Below are 16,079 nucleotides of genomic sequence, written 5' to 3'. Positions count from 1 at the left end.
GTTGTATGTTTTTCATGAGAGAGATGACACTTGGGCTCTGGCCACCGTAGTCGGAAGAATGGATAACCTTCTGACCAAAACAACAATGATTGTCATTTCCGCCATATGCATGTAAAAGGACGAGATGATAAAATTAGTTTTAATGTTAGGGGCAACAGCGGTAGTAACATTAAAACATTATTAGTTTTATTCCAATTCTAAAATAAATTAAGTATAAATTCCTAGAATATTTGAAATCAAAAATACGTTATTAAAATAATGAAACCAACGGATGATTATAGTTTTTGTCAACACTATTTATCATTTTAGTCTACATAAGTGGAAACTTGATTGCTTTTTGTATGTTTTAATTATTTATTTTATGATAACTGTATGTATTCCTTAATAATAACTAATAAACAACACTAAAAAAATAAAATAATATTACATATTTGCTTGTGTATAATAGGTAGTCGAATTGTATTAGATACTTATATTATACCATAACATCTGTATAAAAATACAATTCATGCCAATAAACGATTATGATTATCAAGCTGTAAAGTAGGAAAATATTTTTAAAGTTTTCCACCCTGAGACATACCGATTTCCGATTCTTAAACCCGGACTGTCATTCAAAATGTTCAATGACAAACATGTTATTTAACTTGATTTTAACAAAAAATATTTCTAAAATATGCACAAGTACATTATGGCGTTTATATCCCCTAATTACAAGAAGCGCAACAACCACCAGCAATGCCGAAACAGTGGACTTGGCTTATTCATCTTACGAATATACTGATAATACTTCAGCGATGCCTCCGCTAGTTATATTACATGGACTTTTGGGGTCGAAAAATAACTGGAACAGTATGAGCAAAGCCATTCATAAGAAGACTGGTAGAAAGGTCATTAGTATTGATGCTAGAAACCACGGCGACAGTAAACATTCACCTCAACACACTTACCCTCATATGGCGCATGACGTAATGAAGCTGCTCAAAAAGCTGGAAATATCAAAAGTCTCCGTAATGGGACACAGTATGGGCGGGCGCACTGCCATGGTGTTGTCACTACTCTGTGTAAGTTGATCGTAATTTTTATCAATATAAGACAGAATTTGGTTACATATGGAATAAACTGAAATGGATATGAATACATGAATAATATATATTGTAATTTCAGTCTGATTTGGTATCGAGCCTGATTGTTGTAGATATATCTCCTGTTAAGACAAGCCCACAGATATTTTCAATGATAAATCTGTTTGATGCCATGGTCGCTGTGTCTATTAGATCAGGGATTGCCATGTCCAAGGCAAGGAAGCTTGCTGATGACCAACTGAAAGCAATAATCCCAGATGTCAATCTACGAAACTTTTTAATCACAAACTTAGTACAAACTAACAATGGCTCCTACACTTGGAGAGTTAATATACCTTCTTTGAAAGACAATTTTCAGCAAAACATTGCAACCTTTCCAGCCAGTTTAAAAGGTTTGCAATATGCCGGCCCTACTCTCTTTATTGGAGGATCTCTATCTGATTATATTGGGTACTTATTTTTAATATATTTACTGAACATACTATAGAATAAATAGTGGTTAATATGTGCTAATGTTTTAGTTTAATAAATAAGTACAATAACATTACTATTGAAGAAAATACCAGGATTAAAATGCTGACATTTTTATTTATTGTTTTATATTTCAGTAAAAATGACCTGCCAGAGATTCAGGAGTACTTTCCACTAGCAGACCTCACTTTCATTGAAGGTGCCGGACATTGGGTACACAGTCAAAAACCTGAGAAATTCCTTGAAATTGTGTGTAAATTCCTTTCAGAAAAATAATATTGGCATAAAATTAGATAATTTATTAACTTTAATTTTACTAAATATACTATGTATGGTATATGAATGTTTATATTATATACTTTATAATATATACTCACTATTCAATAAAAAATTGTTTGTTATTAGTTTTTTAGTTGTATAGTTTTACTGTTAATTAATTATAAAATTGAAAACAAATGTTTTTTTTTATTTATATATAAAATTATAAATATGTATATTTAAGCAAATTGAGATTAAAAAACTTATTATATTTAGGTTCATAAGCTATCCAACGAGTTATTCACTTTTTAATAGTTGAATTAGAATGTTGCAAAGTTAACTTTAAAACAGATACAAAAAGAAATATAAACTACCTCATCTTATTTATAAGTTCTTAGTTCTTACATACATTTTAATACAATAAATGTATCCGTTTTTTTTCTTATACAATTATTGACATATGTCCTAAATATAGTTACCGAATACTTTCGCTACAAATGAATAAACCGAAAATAATATTTTAATGTTTATTCATTGGTATATAATTATAGGAATATCTTTTTTCATCTACTCAAATATGAATAAAATGCGATGTTGAGTCTACAAGATAATAAGTTAATAACTATAAAAAAAGAACTTCGAAAGTTATATATATGATAAAAAAGATGTTTCATAAATTTGAAACCTTTTGCGGGATCTATATAAAAAGGAAAAATTTATTATAAAATTTTAACAAACAAATAACCGACTTCAGATTATTTTGATTTTGATAATTGATCCCTAAGCAACCCCACATTAAATCGTCACATTATTACAATTTGTATCATACATTCACATTTTTATATAAACGCTCAATATTTTTTAAAAACGCCCATTAAATTTGAAGTTAAAATTAAAATTGTTTAAATAGGCGGAAGTAGGACAACAAAACATGTTCATAGAACACACAAAATCGAATCGATGATTAATAATTTAGCTAAAATATTTATATCTATAACCACAATATAGTATATACATATTATGTTCAAAACAATATTTATATACTGAACGTTAAAGGAAACTCCCGCTTATCCCATCTGCCTAGAGATGGTATAATTATAATCAAAACTGTTTATTTTAAAAGAATTTTTAACTATTAAGTACACCTACTAAGTTTACTACATAGTAGTTTCATAAAAAACTAAATTTTACTGACTAGGACTACCTTTGGTCAGATTGTAATTTTTTTTTCAATATTGGATAATCTATCCAATCTTTTTTCCAGATCATTATACCTAGAAAAAAAAAAGATAAATAATAATAAAAATACATGAAAGAAAACACTTATCATACGAATTTTATCATTTCCCTTTGTGGTTTTGCACTCGATGGTACAACGATGTTGCACACAGAACTAATTATAGGTAATGTAGTATAAAATAACGCGTAACACCGTATTTAACTATTCCCACTTCTCAGTTCGATACTGTGAAGTGAGAAGAAATTAATTATTAGTGTTACAATATACCCTTTTCACGATGGCTTCTGCACAAAGCTTTGCCTTGTTGTTCGACCGACTTGGAGAACCTATGATAACTCCTAAGGGCGAACAAAACGCTCTATTCCGGCTGACGGAGCAACACTTGGTAAGATACTTTCAATAATAATCTATACTAATATTATAAATGTGAAAGAAGCTCTGGCTGTTTACCTCTTTACGCTTAAACCACTGAAATGATTTAGATGAAATTTAGTATGGAGATAGTTTGATTACCGGAGAAGGACAAGGGATATATTTTTTTAAATCCCAATGAACCTGTTAAAATGGGCGATGACGGTTTGCGGGCTATAGCTGAAGTTTTATAAATTTCGCGCGTGTTTACAGGTTCAACTAGTTAACTGTGAATATCAGATATTTTGATTCAATTATACTTTGTTTTATGCACAGTTATTTAATACGTCGCCATCTTTATTAGTTCTATTATAATTTTTACGATGGATAATATTATAAAATATAAAAAATAATAATACGTTAAATACCTAAAGAAAAAAAACATTTGTGTATGTGTGTATCATCTTTTTGCCACTTTCTGCCGCGGAACTGCCTCTTGTCTCGTAATATCTAAATTTATAGATACATTTTAATGGTGGTTTGTTTTTCTAGTTTTATGGTGATTTCACATGAAATTACATAAAAATTGTCCACCACGCACATGTTAATTAGGCATAAGTTTTTCAGATACGATAAAGCCATATAGCAAAACCGCGACCACAAGCGTAGTAACATTTTTATGTTACGTTTTTAAAAATAAGTCAATTTTATTCCGTTGCTGGAATTACGTTGATATAATGTTGATGTTAATGAAAATAAATTTATACATCATGTTTAACCTTCGATAATATTTAAATATTTAAAACTAACAAATTGTTTCAATCCTGTTAATAACTAATCGTATGTCTAAGTAAAAAAATATGTTGTAAGAGAAAAACAAATTGTGTTGGATGCGGCTATGCTGTCCACACAATCAACATGCCTTATATATATTACCAATATTCAGTGACCTAGGGCATAGACACAGCATAGGGCAATGTTGTGCATTGCACCAGGGTCCCAAAGCTAAATGCCAAATATTTGTCGGTCTCTAATTCGTTCTTTTCTTTTTTTAAAAGCATTTTTATCGCATCAGCTTAAAGGCTAAAATAAGTAAAAACCACCTGGAATGTGAGGGCAGGGCCAGTTTTGTACCGCCACATCGAGGTCCTCATCCATCTTGCACTGCTACTGCCTATATTAGCATCATTTATTTTCAACTATCAAATATAGGAATTCGATTTAAACTTACTTATAATCGTCATAGCTGTCGCTTATTAATAATTAAGACTTCCAAATATTTGCCCTATTTGATTACAAAAACTTTGTAATGGTCAATTAAAAACGACGTAATGATTTGTTTTTTCAAACAGGGAGACAACTACCAAGCAAATGGCATCGAGCTCAACAACCGCTTCGGCGACTCTGCGAGTGAGGAGATATTGCTAGCGAACATGAAAAACGTTCCAGAATTCCGTAAAGCCAAGAAATTACCTCACGATGCAGATTTTTCATTGTTCCTCCCCGCTCATCAAGAGATGGCGGATGAAGTGCTCGACGTACTTCTGGGTAAAACACTACATATATGGAAATATAATCGTTGTATTTCATGGCTTCGCATAGTTCAAAGTTTTTATCATTTTTTTATCAAAAATTTATAGTTTACATAGTCATTTTATTAACACCAGGGAACTTTGATAAAAGTTTATTGGAGTAGAGGAATCGTCACGTTTTAAGGAACCCTTAGTCACAAAACATTATTCTTGCACAATTTACTTAAATCACATTTAAGGACGAAATGTAATTATACAGTGTTTGTTAATTTTTATTTAAACCTTGAAAAATTGTAACTTCAAAAAACTTGAAGAGATAAAATCCAGAACATTCAATTTACCATATTCATAATTGTATTGTATATATCCTTAGATTCTGTCATCCAGCAAAAAATCATGAATTTTGATTGATAAACAAGAGGACTAGAGGAAAAAAAAACCCATTCATACAATAAGCTTGCAGTACAAGCAGGCATTATAAATATATTTTCTAATATTTACATAAAAAAATTAAAACGAATTAGTTAGATTAATAAATTAATTGTAAAAATAATTAAGCCAACTTATATTTGTTTATTAGGAATTCCGGAAAATGAGCTCCAGCAGTTCTTGTCAACATGTGTATTCACAAGGGTAAATCTTAACCCTCAGCTGTTTAACTACTGTTATTCGGTAGCCCTAATGCACAGGTCAGTATATAAGTACATTATATTTCATTTTTTTATTAGTCAATAGTTCTTAGTGCATTACCAACACTAAATGACTACAGATTTTGTAAATTGTTGTTAGTAAAAAAAATAAAAATTGAATAACAGATTAAGCAAGAATTTTGTAAATTTTTTAAATTAAATTACTAATTTATCAATTTGACAACTAACTCTTTGTAATTGTTGTCATTAAGTGATGCTAATAGACCTTTTATGTAGTCCAATTATATCTGGTAGAATTTTTCATATAAAATAATCTTGCAGGCGTGACACAAGGAATGTACCAATTCAAAACTTAGCAGAAACTTTTCCATCTAAGTTCATGGACTCACAAGTTTTTGGACAAGCAAGAGAAACTGCTGCAATCTCAGCTCAGGGTGTACCGGTAATTCACTTTTTCTCTTTACCTTTACCTTCACAACAATTTTCACACTTTTTGTCTGTACCGGAACATAAAATAGGCTTAAAGTTAGGAGTCCATGGTCCTAAGCTTTCATTTGAGTAAAAATCCATAGGATATGTCCCATCATCTTTCAACCATTTACTATTTCCAAGTGACACAGAAAACTCATATGGTGTAAGTAGAGGCTTCGGAAATGCTGTACCCCAGTCAATAGATAACCTTGGACATGCAACTTGGACAAATGCACCCAGAGAAAATAGTGCTAACTTGCTAGGAAAGATCTCTGATAATAATATTTTTACATATTTCTTTCCAGAATTCTGAATTTGTTTCTCGAGATTACCTAAAACTTTTGTACTTCCTTGCCTGCCTAATGTACCTAGAATAAGGCCAAATTCTCTAGCTTTTTCTGCAATTCTTACTTGATTTATTCTATTTTCTTGCATTAGTTCATGATCATAGGTTTCAGATGTAAATTTCTTATCATATGGATCATATTTGTAAGCAGGAATATTTGGATTGGCTATCATTATAGATTCTAAATGGAATCTCCCATCCCCCAAATAAATGATGTTATCTGAATTGAGCTTAGGAGCTGTACAACCAAGGATTTCTCCAGGCGATAAAGGCTTACATTGAGGCACTGTGACAATATATTCTTCACTACGCAGGGTTTTTGCTACAGAATGTAATGTTGTAACAAATTGAATTGTACTAACTATAGCTAGATGTGTCCGTTTAGGAAAATTCATTTTAATTGTGTCTATAAAGTGTGATGGGTCTATTTTTATATCTACAAATATATACAGCACCTTTATATCACTGGTTTGATCTATTGGTATAAGGCATGAGTGACCATAATGTACAAGGAGGTCGACACCAAGCGCAACTGCTGTGAAATCATCTATACAGCAAGCTCCATATGTCACATCTCCCATTATCACAGTATCTGCTTCAGTGAATGTCTCGATTATATCACATAAAGTTGTGGCAAACATTGTTAAGCCTAAAAAAATAAAACAATACCAAGTTAATTTAATTAAAATTAATAATTACTATTTGAACTTCTTTAAATAAATGAAAAGAATACGGACTGTTTGTTAGTAAACAAAAAAAACTAACCTTCTGGTAATTGTAAAGCCACTCTTCTCGCGTTTAAAGATCTTATCCTCCATATTGTCTTATGAATTTCGAAGTTATAATTCTGAGGTAATGTTTCACATGCCCGGCTTAACAGTGGATCATTCAACAGTTCATCAGGAATTTTATTTATTGCACGAATATTTGGTTTAAAAGTTTTTCTTTGACCCTCGGGCTTAGCACGTACCACAATAACATTAGGATCAACTTCTAAATCATCCATTTTAATTGCACATTATTTTTTATTTATAATATAAACGAAGGTTATATTTTTAGATTATTACAAAGTTATAAACACGCGCGAATTATTTCGATGGCCTACGTGACTTTTAGCAAGTTTCTGCGTTTCATTTCGCAACTTAATATTAAAAGTCATAATTTTGAATTTCAAGTTTTTATAAGGTATATGGTTATTATTAACGTTAAATTTAATAAAAAAACATAAGTATTTAAAATGTTAATATAAATGTATACTTTTAAAATTATTTAATAGTTACTGCTATTAAAAATAACCTTGAGGAAATGGAACGTAGCTTTAAGTCAATTAGATTGTTGTTCGGTTCTTACCAGTTCTTATAAAATACAATATAATTTCAAATTATAAAAAAAATATTTCCTCATTTCTCAAAAAATAATTTGTAATCTTTTTATTAAATAACAGTCTTCACAAATCATCATATCATCATATTATAGCACCGTTTTTATCTTATAACAAGAAATAATTAAAATACCCAAAAGCGAGTTGCACACATTAATATTAATTTATATATATAAGAATAATATTTATTAATATAATAGTTTATTAATTTGTTGAAAATTTTTCTTGAAGTTTTTAGAAACATATTTATTCAACCGACTTTTTATGCTACTTTTCCGTCTCTTTATGGTCAGATCAAAGGCTTGAACAATCCAAACGACGAAGTATCAGAAATTTGTCTAACTGATACAATGATGTGTGGTTGTTTTCCGGGGTACAACGGGTGCACACGACTTTTAATATTTAATACCTCTGCGCTGTAAGAAACACATACTTACATCGCCAATACTCCACCAACCTTGGGAATTAAGATATTATGTTCCTTGTGCCAGGGAGCCAGTATAACTACAGAGTTACACTGGCTCATTCAGAACTCATCTCTTAAAAGTAATCAAATATCATTAAAATATTAAATTAGGTATATATTTTCCCTTTTCATAACAGCGTATTCCAATCATCATTCCGAGAGATTACACGGCCACGGATTTAGATATTGAACATAGAATGGCGTACTTCCGTGAAGATATCGGCGTGAATCTCCACCATTGGCACTGGCATCTCATTTACCCTTTCTCCGCCAACCAGCTTAGCATTGTTGCCAAGGACCGTCGCGGTGAATTATTCTACTACATGCATTCACAGATCATAGCTAGGTATGTATAAAATATTAATTACATAGGTTCCATACCTAATGTGGAAATGTAATAACATATTATGAGACAAACAACAATTAAACATATCTTAAATATTTCCCATTTAATAAAACGACAAAAATATAAAAATACAGGTACAACGGAGAACGTCTCAACAATTCTTTAGCGAGAGTTAAGAAGTTCAGCAACTGGAATGAACCGATCCCCGAAGCGTACTTCCCAAAACTTGACAGTCTGACGACATCCCGTGGCTGGCCGCCACGACAGGCCAATATGGTTTGGCAGGACCTTAACCGTCCTGTCGATGGACTCAACATTACAGTAAACGACATGAAACGCTGGAGAAGAAACGTGGAAGAAGCTATTTCGACTGGTTTAGTTAGAAATGTAAGTTTTTATGGAAATATGTATTAACGTTCAAACACATTTCAATAATTTGTACTTCTTTTTATAATACGTTCTAACTACCATTAATCATTACATAAAAATAAATACAAGCTGATAAAAATGCATAGTATTGCGAACAAGTTGTACAAAGTAAATTTTGCGCCGATAAAACTACGAGAGGTTTATTTCAGTTTGAAAATATGTAATAGTCAATAGATGAACGACAGTTAAACTGAAGCCAACCATTAGGCCATGGCAGTAATCGAATTATATATTTTCAATATTGTTATGTATGTTATGTAATCTGCGTACTATAATATTATGGTATTTTTTAAATTTGATTAATTTTATTTAGCGTGATGGAACAACTAAACCATTAGACATCGATACGCTGGGCAACATGATAGAATCGAGTGCACTATCGCCCAATAGCGAATTGTATGGCGCCCTCCACAACAACGGACACAGCTTCACCGCTTACATGCACGACCCCACACACCGTTATCTCGTGAGTAAACCTAGTTATTAGTAAAAAGTTCACCAAATTACAACGTTATAATTTATTAAAATATGTATATAAATTATTTCCTTTAATTACACACAGTCTACAATGAAATGCAATTCCTTATCAAATATTACGATTATTTTTATAAAAATAAATGGGGATAAATGGGTTTCCTGGGGGGGACACCAATGTCGATTGACGCTGTAAGAAACATTAAACATTCCTTACGTCGCCAATTCGCAACCAATGCGCCACCAATTTTGGGAACTAAGATGTTATGTACCTTGAGACTAAAGTTACACTGGCTCACTAACCCTTCAAACCGGAACACAAAAATACTAAATATTGCTGTTTGGCGGTAGAATATGGTACCTAAAAACATATATTCCATATTATGTTATCTAGGTGTTCAAATATATCTCTTGTTATTAGGAACAATTCGGTGTGATGGCTGACGAGTCCACAACGATGCGCGATCCCTTCTTCTACCGTTGGCATGGGTTTATAGACGATCTGTTCCAGAAGTTCAAGGAGTCCACCCACGTACGCCCATACACGAGATCTGAGGTAACTCACATTATAAATATAACTTAATATTTTACAATAGAACACGTAGATCTTAACCGAAGAATAGGTACAGTTTAAAATATAAACAAGCAACACTGATATTCATGGGCTTAAATTGTTTTGATATTTCACCCCGTGCTTAGAAGTGAAGGTTTTTGTAGTGTAGTAAAAAAATCTCCAAACCTTAAGAAAGATAGAAGGCCTGCTATGGGACATTTACAGGATTATGCTTTTTTAAAACAGAGCCAATTTACTTTATCTTATAGCTTGAGAACCCAGGTGTGCAAATATCATCGGTCCGTGTGGAAAGTGGAACTGGTGAAATGAACACTCTCAACACGTTCTGGATGCAGAGCGACGTTGATCTTTCCCGCGGACTTGACTTTTCTGAGCGCGGTCCCGTATACGCACGGTTTACTCACCTCAACCACCGATCATTCAAATACGTGTAAGTATTTAAAACTATATCATTGTCACACTACGACTCTAGTCTCAATTGTGTTTTAATTACTTTATGTTTCTGGATCATCCTCATAGATCCGACTTACGTAAAGACCTCTGGCGTACTTTGAATTATAAGTTTATATACTATACTATTATTATAAACTATATTGCAAATACTTAAATAATCTCGTAGACAATTATAACGCTTATTAAATAATTAGATATATATTTTTTTTCAATCGAAGTTGGTATTTGTTCGTCGTGAATTTCATCAAAATTATGAACGCATACGATTTCGTAAAAATGCGGTTTTTCTATGTTCATAATTGTAAGCCAATACTAGAGAAAATTATTCAAATTATATTGGGTTCCAGGATCGATGTAAACAACACCGGTGATGCCCGACGCGCCACGGTGCGCATATTCATGGCGCCCAAGTTCGACGAACGCAACCTGCCCTGGATACTGTCTGACCAACGCAAAATGTTTATCGAGATGGACAGATTCGTCGTGCCACGTAATTATATTATTAAATCATTACAAACATAAAAATAGTATCGTTAAGACACACACCAGTCTTATTATATATTATAAATTAAAAAAGATTATTCCAACACACTGCTCCAATGTGGGTTCAAAAATATAAACATGACAAAATTTATCCGAAACATTTCCTTAAGATGTTTTCCTTCCCCGTCGAGCACTTGATTAATTAGAACCTGAAATCAACAGTGAACGCCGGTCAGAACACGATCACGCGACAGTCAACGGAGTCGTCGGTGACGATCCCCTTCGAGCAATCGTTCCGCGACCTGTCCGCACAGAGCGGCAACCCGCGCGCCGAGAACCTCGCCAGCTTCAACTTCTGCGGGTGCGGCTGGCCGCAGCACATGCTGGTGCCGAAGGGAACGGAGGCGGGTGCACCGTACGACCTATTCGTGATGCTTTCCAATTATGATTTGGACAGTGTAAGTACCTATTGCGTGAATATCATAAGAGCAGGTATTCGGGTGGTGACAAAAAATAATAACTATTATTAATATTTATAGTCAAAAAAATCAAATCAGTACCAATCACAATTCTCCTTACTCAAACATCATGCAATTTAGATAATTATATCACGAATAGTGTAAAGATAAGAGAATGATGATGAAAATACCAAACAATCTAAAAGGATTCCAACATTTAATAAAATATAACATGAAATAAAAAAATAATCGAGTTGACCCACTTGAATAATAATGTATGTTTCAGGTGAACAACCCCGATGGATCCGAAATGAGTTGCGTGGAAGCATCCAGCTTCTGCGGGTTGAAAGACCGCCTTTACCCCGACAGACGCAGCATGGGCTACCCCTTCGATCGTCCTTCCAGCAGCGTCGCCAACATCCAGGACTTCATCCTACCTAACATGTCACTTGTTGATGTGACCATCCGCCTGCAAAACGTAACAGAGCAAAATCCAAGAAATCCACAGAACTAAAATACACCTTCTTATATTTTTTAACTTAATCTCATTTTTCTCTTTCAATTATTTTACCGAGTATATAGTTTATTTTTCATGTTTTTTGTATCGTTTTTTTTAATTATGAATAATGACTATGTTCATTTTGTATTACAAACAGTATTAAAAATGAAAGGCTGGTAAGTTAGTTCCAATGAATTGTTAAGTATTGTAATTGTTAATAATTGTTAAGATTTAATTGCTATTTAAGTGACCTGTCTAAAATTATTTATGAATAAAAAATCAACCAAAAACAATCTTTTATTAACTTAAGTGCTATTAGTGACCTTACTCAATTGACTTTGAATTAAACGTTGAATACATTTTTATATTTATGTAGTACCAACATACTCGCAATAAGCATGTTATGTTAGTTTTTCTTAATTTTCACCAAAACGTTGTTTTATTATGATCATAAACCAATCCCCTAGCAAATATAAAACTATTTCTCTAAAATTCCTGTTTTTTAAGTAATTCTCTCTTATATCATTTTACCGTTACTACTCAACAATCACTAACATACACTTATACACACATTTTAGAAATATGTTTGTTTGTTAAAAATTTTGACTGATCGATATCTGTATTATGGAAGATATTTGAGAAAAAATATTATTGGGGTCGTTTATTATCGCAATAGATGACATAACTATGATTTTTAGAATTTATGCCAGTTTGTCTATGCGTTTGCTACCGGTAATCTCAGAAAAGGCATAACCTATATGGATACGGGTTTTACTGATGTGCTGCTGTTGAGTTACCTTGGGTCAACATATAGAGATTGTTTTAAAAATCGGTTCACAAATAAAAAAAAATTACTTTCTTTCGAGTCCCAGGCAAAAATTAAGCGTTAAATTCTAGAGCTGAATTAAACACCATGAGAATGCATTGCGAAAAAAATCTTCCACCTAAGTATCAAGTTTTATGGCGGATGCGCGCGTGGTATCGCTTTTTTTTAAAGTATGTTTAAGCTTGCTTTTGATCCTAGTTCTTTTGGGCTTGGGTTCGCCCAATGGTCATAGTTCTTATTATTTTTATACTGCCAGGACTACGAATAACAAAATTTTAATAAATTATAATTACATTAAATTAAATTAAATATTAATTAAATTTTACATTTTTAACTGTTATATATAATTAGAAATATTTTCTACTTATTGAATTTAAATCTTTATTAAAGCATTAATCAAAAATAGTATATAAGTACTCGCATTTTTCTGAATGGTGATATTAATCTATACTAATATTACAAATAACTCTGTTACCTCTTTGCGCTTAAACCACTGAAACGATGTAGATATAATTTGGTTTGATGACAGTTTGAATCCCGAGGAAGGACATGTACTACACAAAGATCGGAGGTTTATGTTTTCCTGTGGTTAATTTTTGCTTATAATTCACCTCAAACGCAATGAGGAGGAAAAACATAGTGCAACTGCCAAGTGGATTTTTGCTACTTTGCTTTCTAATAGCGCCTTGAATTATAGCTCTAACCCTTATGGATTATGGTTCTGACCCAGCAAAGTCATGAAGGCCTTTAGCCACCAATGTACTTTACGTATAGATAAAATCAATAAATAAAAAATTACATTAAAGTTCAACGAAGATGCAGACTCAGTTCACGCTTACTATAAAAATGCAGTGCAATGTTATTGAATGTACTGTGGTAAAATTACACAAAAATAAGTACCGACTAGCAATTGTTCCCGACTATGCGCGGGTAAAATCAAATTGTCCCCATTTGAAAATCTTGAAATTATTTTATTAAAAAAAAATTGAATTGATTTTTTATTAATTAAGTTCTGTGTTCATGTTTTTTAATAACATTCTACTAATTAATTGACGTCTTATTTCTTATTCTTCTTCTAGGAGTAGACTATACCAATGTGGTTTCGACAAGTTGACACTAGAGAAAATATTTATTTATTACTAGCGACCCGCCCCGGCTTCGCACAGGTGCAATGCTGATACTTACTACATAAATATACTACAGAATGTCTTACAACGTTCACAGTTTTTCAGTCATCAAACCGCTAAGTCCCTGCGTTTTAAATCTGTAATATCTTCGAAAACATTTATTTAAATTACATACTGTACAGGGCCATATTGATCTATAATAAATGCATAATGTATTTAAGGTACTTAATTAGATAAGTATTAATACTGTATTGCTTTGCGAGGACCGCTTCTACATAGTAAGCCGGTTTATATTGAGCCGGTAAAATATGGCGCAGCTGTTTCGTGCTGTGGTTATCACAAATTGAGTTAATTGTCTGCTACAAAACTATTCATTGTATGACATATAACAATTGTATAAATATTAAAAAGCAGATAAAATGAGCTGAGCTGAGAAGGAGGGGGGGACCTATATTCAATTGCCTTAGAACAAAATCGCTTAAAAATAAGCCATTATTTATCTTAAAAAATAAAGGATAAAAAATTGTTGTTGTTGACTATCCCTAAGACATAGACATATACCATTGCGGACTTTTTTGAAGACCTTTTTAATGTGCACAAAACTGTACTACATTATATTAATCTATCATTTTATATCATTTGATATTGAAAATATATACATTATATTGAGTAGGATTCAGCCAACGTTTGCAATATAAGTCAAAAAAAAATGTTTATTTACGACATTACTTAAGTAACCTCTAAAATTATCAATGTTTCTTTACTATATTGTGCATTTATTATACATATAAACCTTCCTCTTGAATCAATCTATCTATTCAAAAAAACCGCATCAGAATCCGTTGTGTAATTTTAAAGATCTAAGCATACACAGGGACAGACAGCGGTAAGCGGCTTTGTTTTATACTATGTAATGATGATGATGATGATAGACTCTTTATTGCACACAAATATTTAAACTAAATTATTTAAAACATTTAGATTAACTAAAGTTAAATGAGTTACTTCTCTTCCAGCCTTTGGTTGGATTTGATTTTTAGAATCAAAAAAGTTTATCTTTGCAACCATTTCATTTTTACTATGAATCAAGCCAAACTCTTTAATTTCTATACTTTACTGATTAATCTTAACGCGAGTTCTACAACAGAAGAAAGATTTTCGGCGTTATTTCAAATATTTTATATTGTAATATCATCAAAACGTACAAATTGTTAAATATAAAACGGAAATTTATTATTCGTGGTTAAAAGTAAATATGATAAAGATGAATTAATGTTGTGTGTGATAAATACTTCACCACACTTTTTTTATCAGTTTTCAATCAATTTTAACTACCTAGGTTACTATTAACAAATATACTTATTTAACATATTGTTGATGATAATATTGATTTTATGTGTTTAAGATTCAGATTATTTAGAAATAAAGACTAGTGTTTATATATAAGTACAATATACTGTACTTACCTATACATTATTATACTTCCAACCAGTGCCGGATTTAGGGGAGTCCCCACTCCCCACAAGATAGGGGCTATATATATAGGAATATATTAGTTACTCACATAGTTACGACGAGTTTACAATTTTAATGTAGTATATGTCTTGATATCTAGATATAGTCAAATAATAATAATAATATTCATTTCCATTTTAGTTGTAGTTTAGTTTTAGTTATATAAGCATGAGTATTTATTTCCTTTTACGAGCAATCAATGAATCAAAAAAAGATGAATAACAAAATATTAATTACTCAGTTTTAACCGGGACTCCCCGAATAGAGTAAAATTAAAAAGAAAATAAATCTGTGTGAATTGTACTACACGTTAAGTTCCGTTAATTAATATAGTTCTATTCACTCATGAAGGCATGCCCGTTAAATTATTATCGAAATGCATCAGTATGAGGGAGTGACGCTCGTGCTAATATGATGTCTTAGTGTGTGTGAAGCGGTTAAGAGTAAAGACAGCAACAACATAAAAAATATTATATTATATTTATTATTTTATTAAAAGTTTATAAATTTGACGTGGAACGAACCTTTTTATACGGACAACGTTGGTTTATAACGTTTAGTAATTTTTAAGAATTTATTCTCTTTTCAAAGATTGTCTCAATGTCAAAAATATATTTAATAAAATACACTGAATATTCTTAACA

General features: G+C 31.7%; 3 protein-coding genes across 3 annotated transcripts; 2 read left to right on the top strand and 1 right to left on the bottom strand.

Moving 5' to 3' along the window:
- The first annotated feature begins 587 nt into the window (after positions 1 to 587).
- LOC113404584 (sn-1-specific diacylglycerol lipase ABHD11-like) lies at positions 588 to 1,910 on the top strand. Its single transcript, XM_026645513.2, has 3 exons — positions 588 to 1,064; positions 1,168 to 1,535; positions 1,694 to 1,910. The coding sequence occupies exons 1-3, from the start codon at positions 627 to 629 to the stop codon at positions 1,830 to 1,832; spliced, it is 945 nt and encodes a 314-aa protein (XP_026501298.1). The 5' UTR covers positions 588 to 626; the 3' UTR covers positions 1,833 to 1,910.
- Positions 1,911 to 3,242: 1,332 nt separating this feature from the next.
- Positions 3,243 to 12,260, top strand: LOC113404582 (phenoloxidase 1-like). The gene is made up of 12 exons (XM_026645511.2): positions 3,243 to 3,439; positions 4,758 to 4,953; positions 5,518 to 5,626; positions 5,909 to 6,029; positions 8,389 to 8,597; positions 8,732 to 8,984; positions 9,340 to 9,492; positions 9,922 to 10,056; positions 10,323 to 10,504; positions 10,875 to 11,017; positions 11,233 to 11,468; positions 11,755 to 12,260. Exons 1-12 carry the CDS (start codon positions 3,332 to 3,334, stop codon positions 11,980 to 11,982), a joined length of 2,073 nt encoding a protein of 690 aa, XP_026501296.1. The 5' UTR covers positions 3,243 to 3,331; the 3' UTR covers positions 11,983 to 12,260.
- LOC113404583 (2-(3-amino-3-carboxypropyl)histidine synthase subunit 1) lies at positions 6,025 to 7,503 on the bottom strand. Its single transcript, XM_026645512.2, has 2 exons — positions 7,170 to 7,503; positions 6,025 to 7,053 (listed from the first exon to the last, which is right to left on the bottom strand). The coding sequence occupies exons 1-2, from the start codon at positions 7,408 to 7,410 to the stop codon at positions 6,035 to 6,037; spliced, it is 1,260 nt and encodes a 419-aa protein (XP_026501297.2). The 5' UTR covers positions 7,411 to 7,503; the 3' UTR covers positions 6,025 to 6,034.
- Positions 12,261 to 16,079: the final 3,819 nt, after the last annotated feature.

The sequence above is a fragment of the Vanessa tameamea genome, chromosome 21, assembly GCF_037043105.1.
Source record: "Vanessa tameamea isolate UH-Manoa-2023 chromosome 21, ilVanTame1 primary haplotype, whole genome shotgun sequence".
NCBI lineage: Eukaryota > Metazoa > Arthropoda > Insecta > Lepidoptera > Nymphalidae > Vanessa > Vanessa tameamea.
This window is presented reverse-complemented; position numbering and strand designations above follow the sequence as displayed.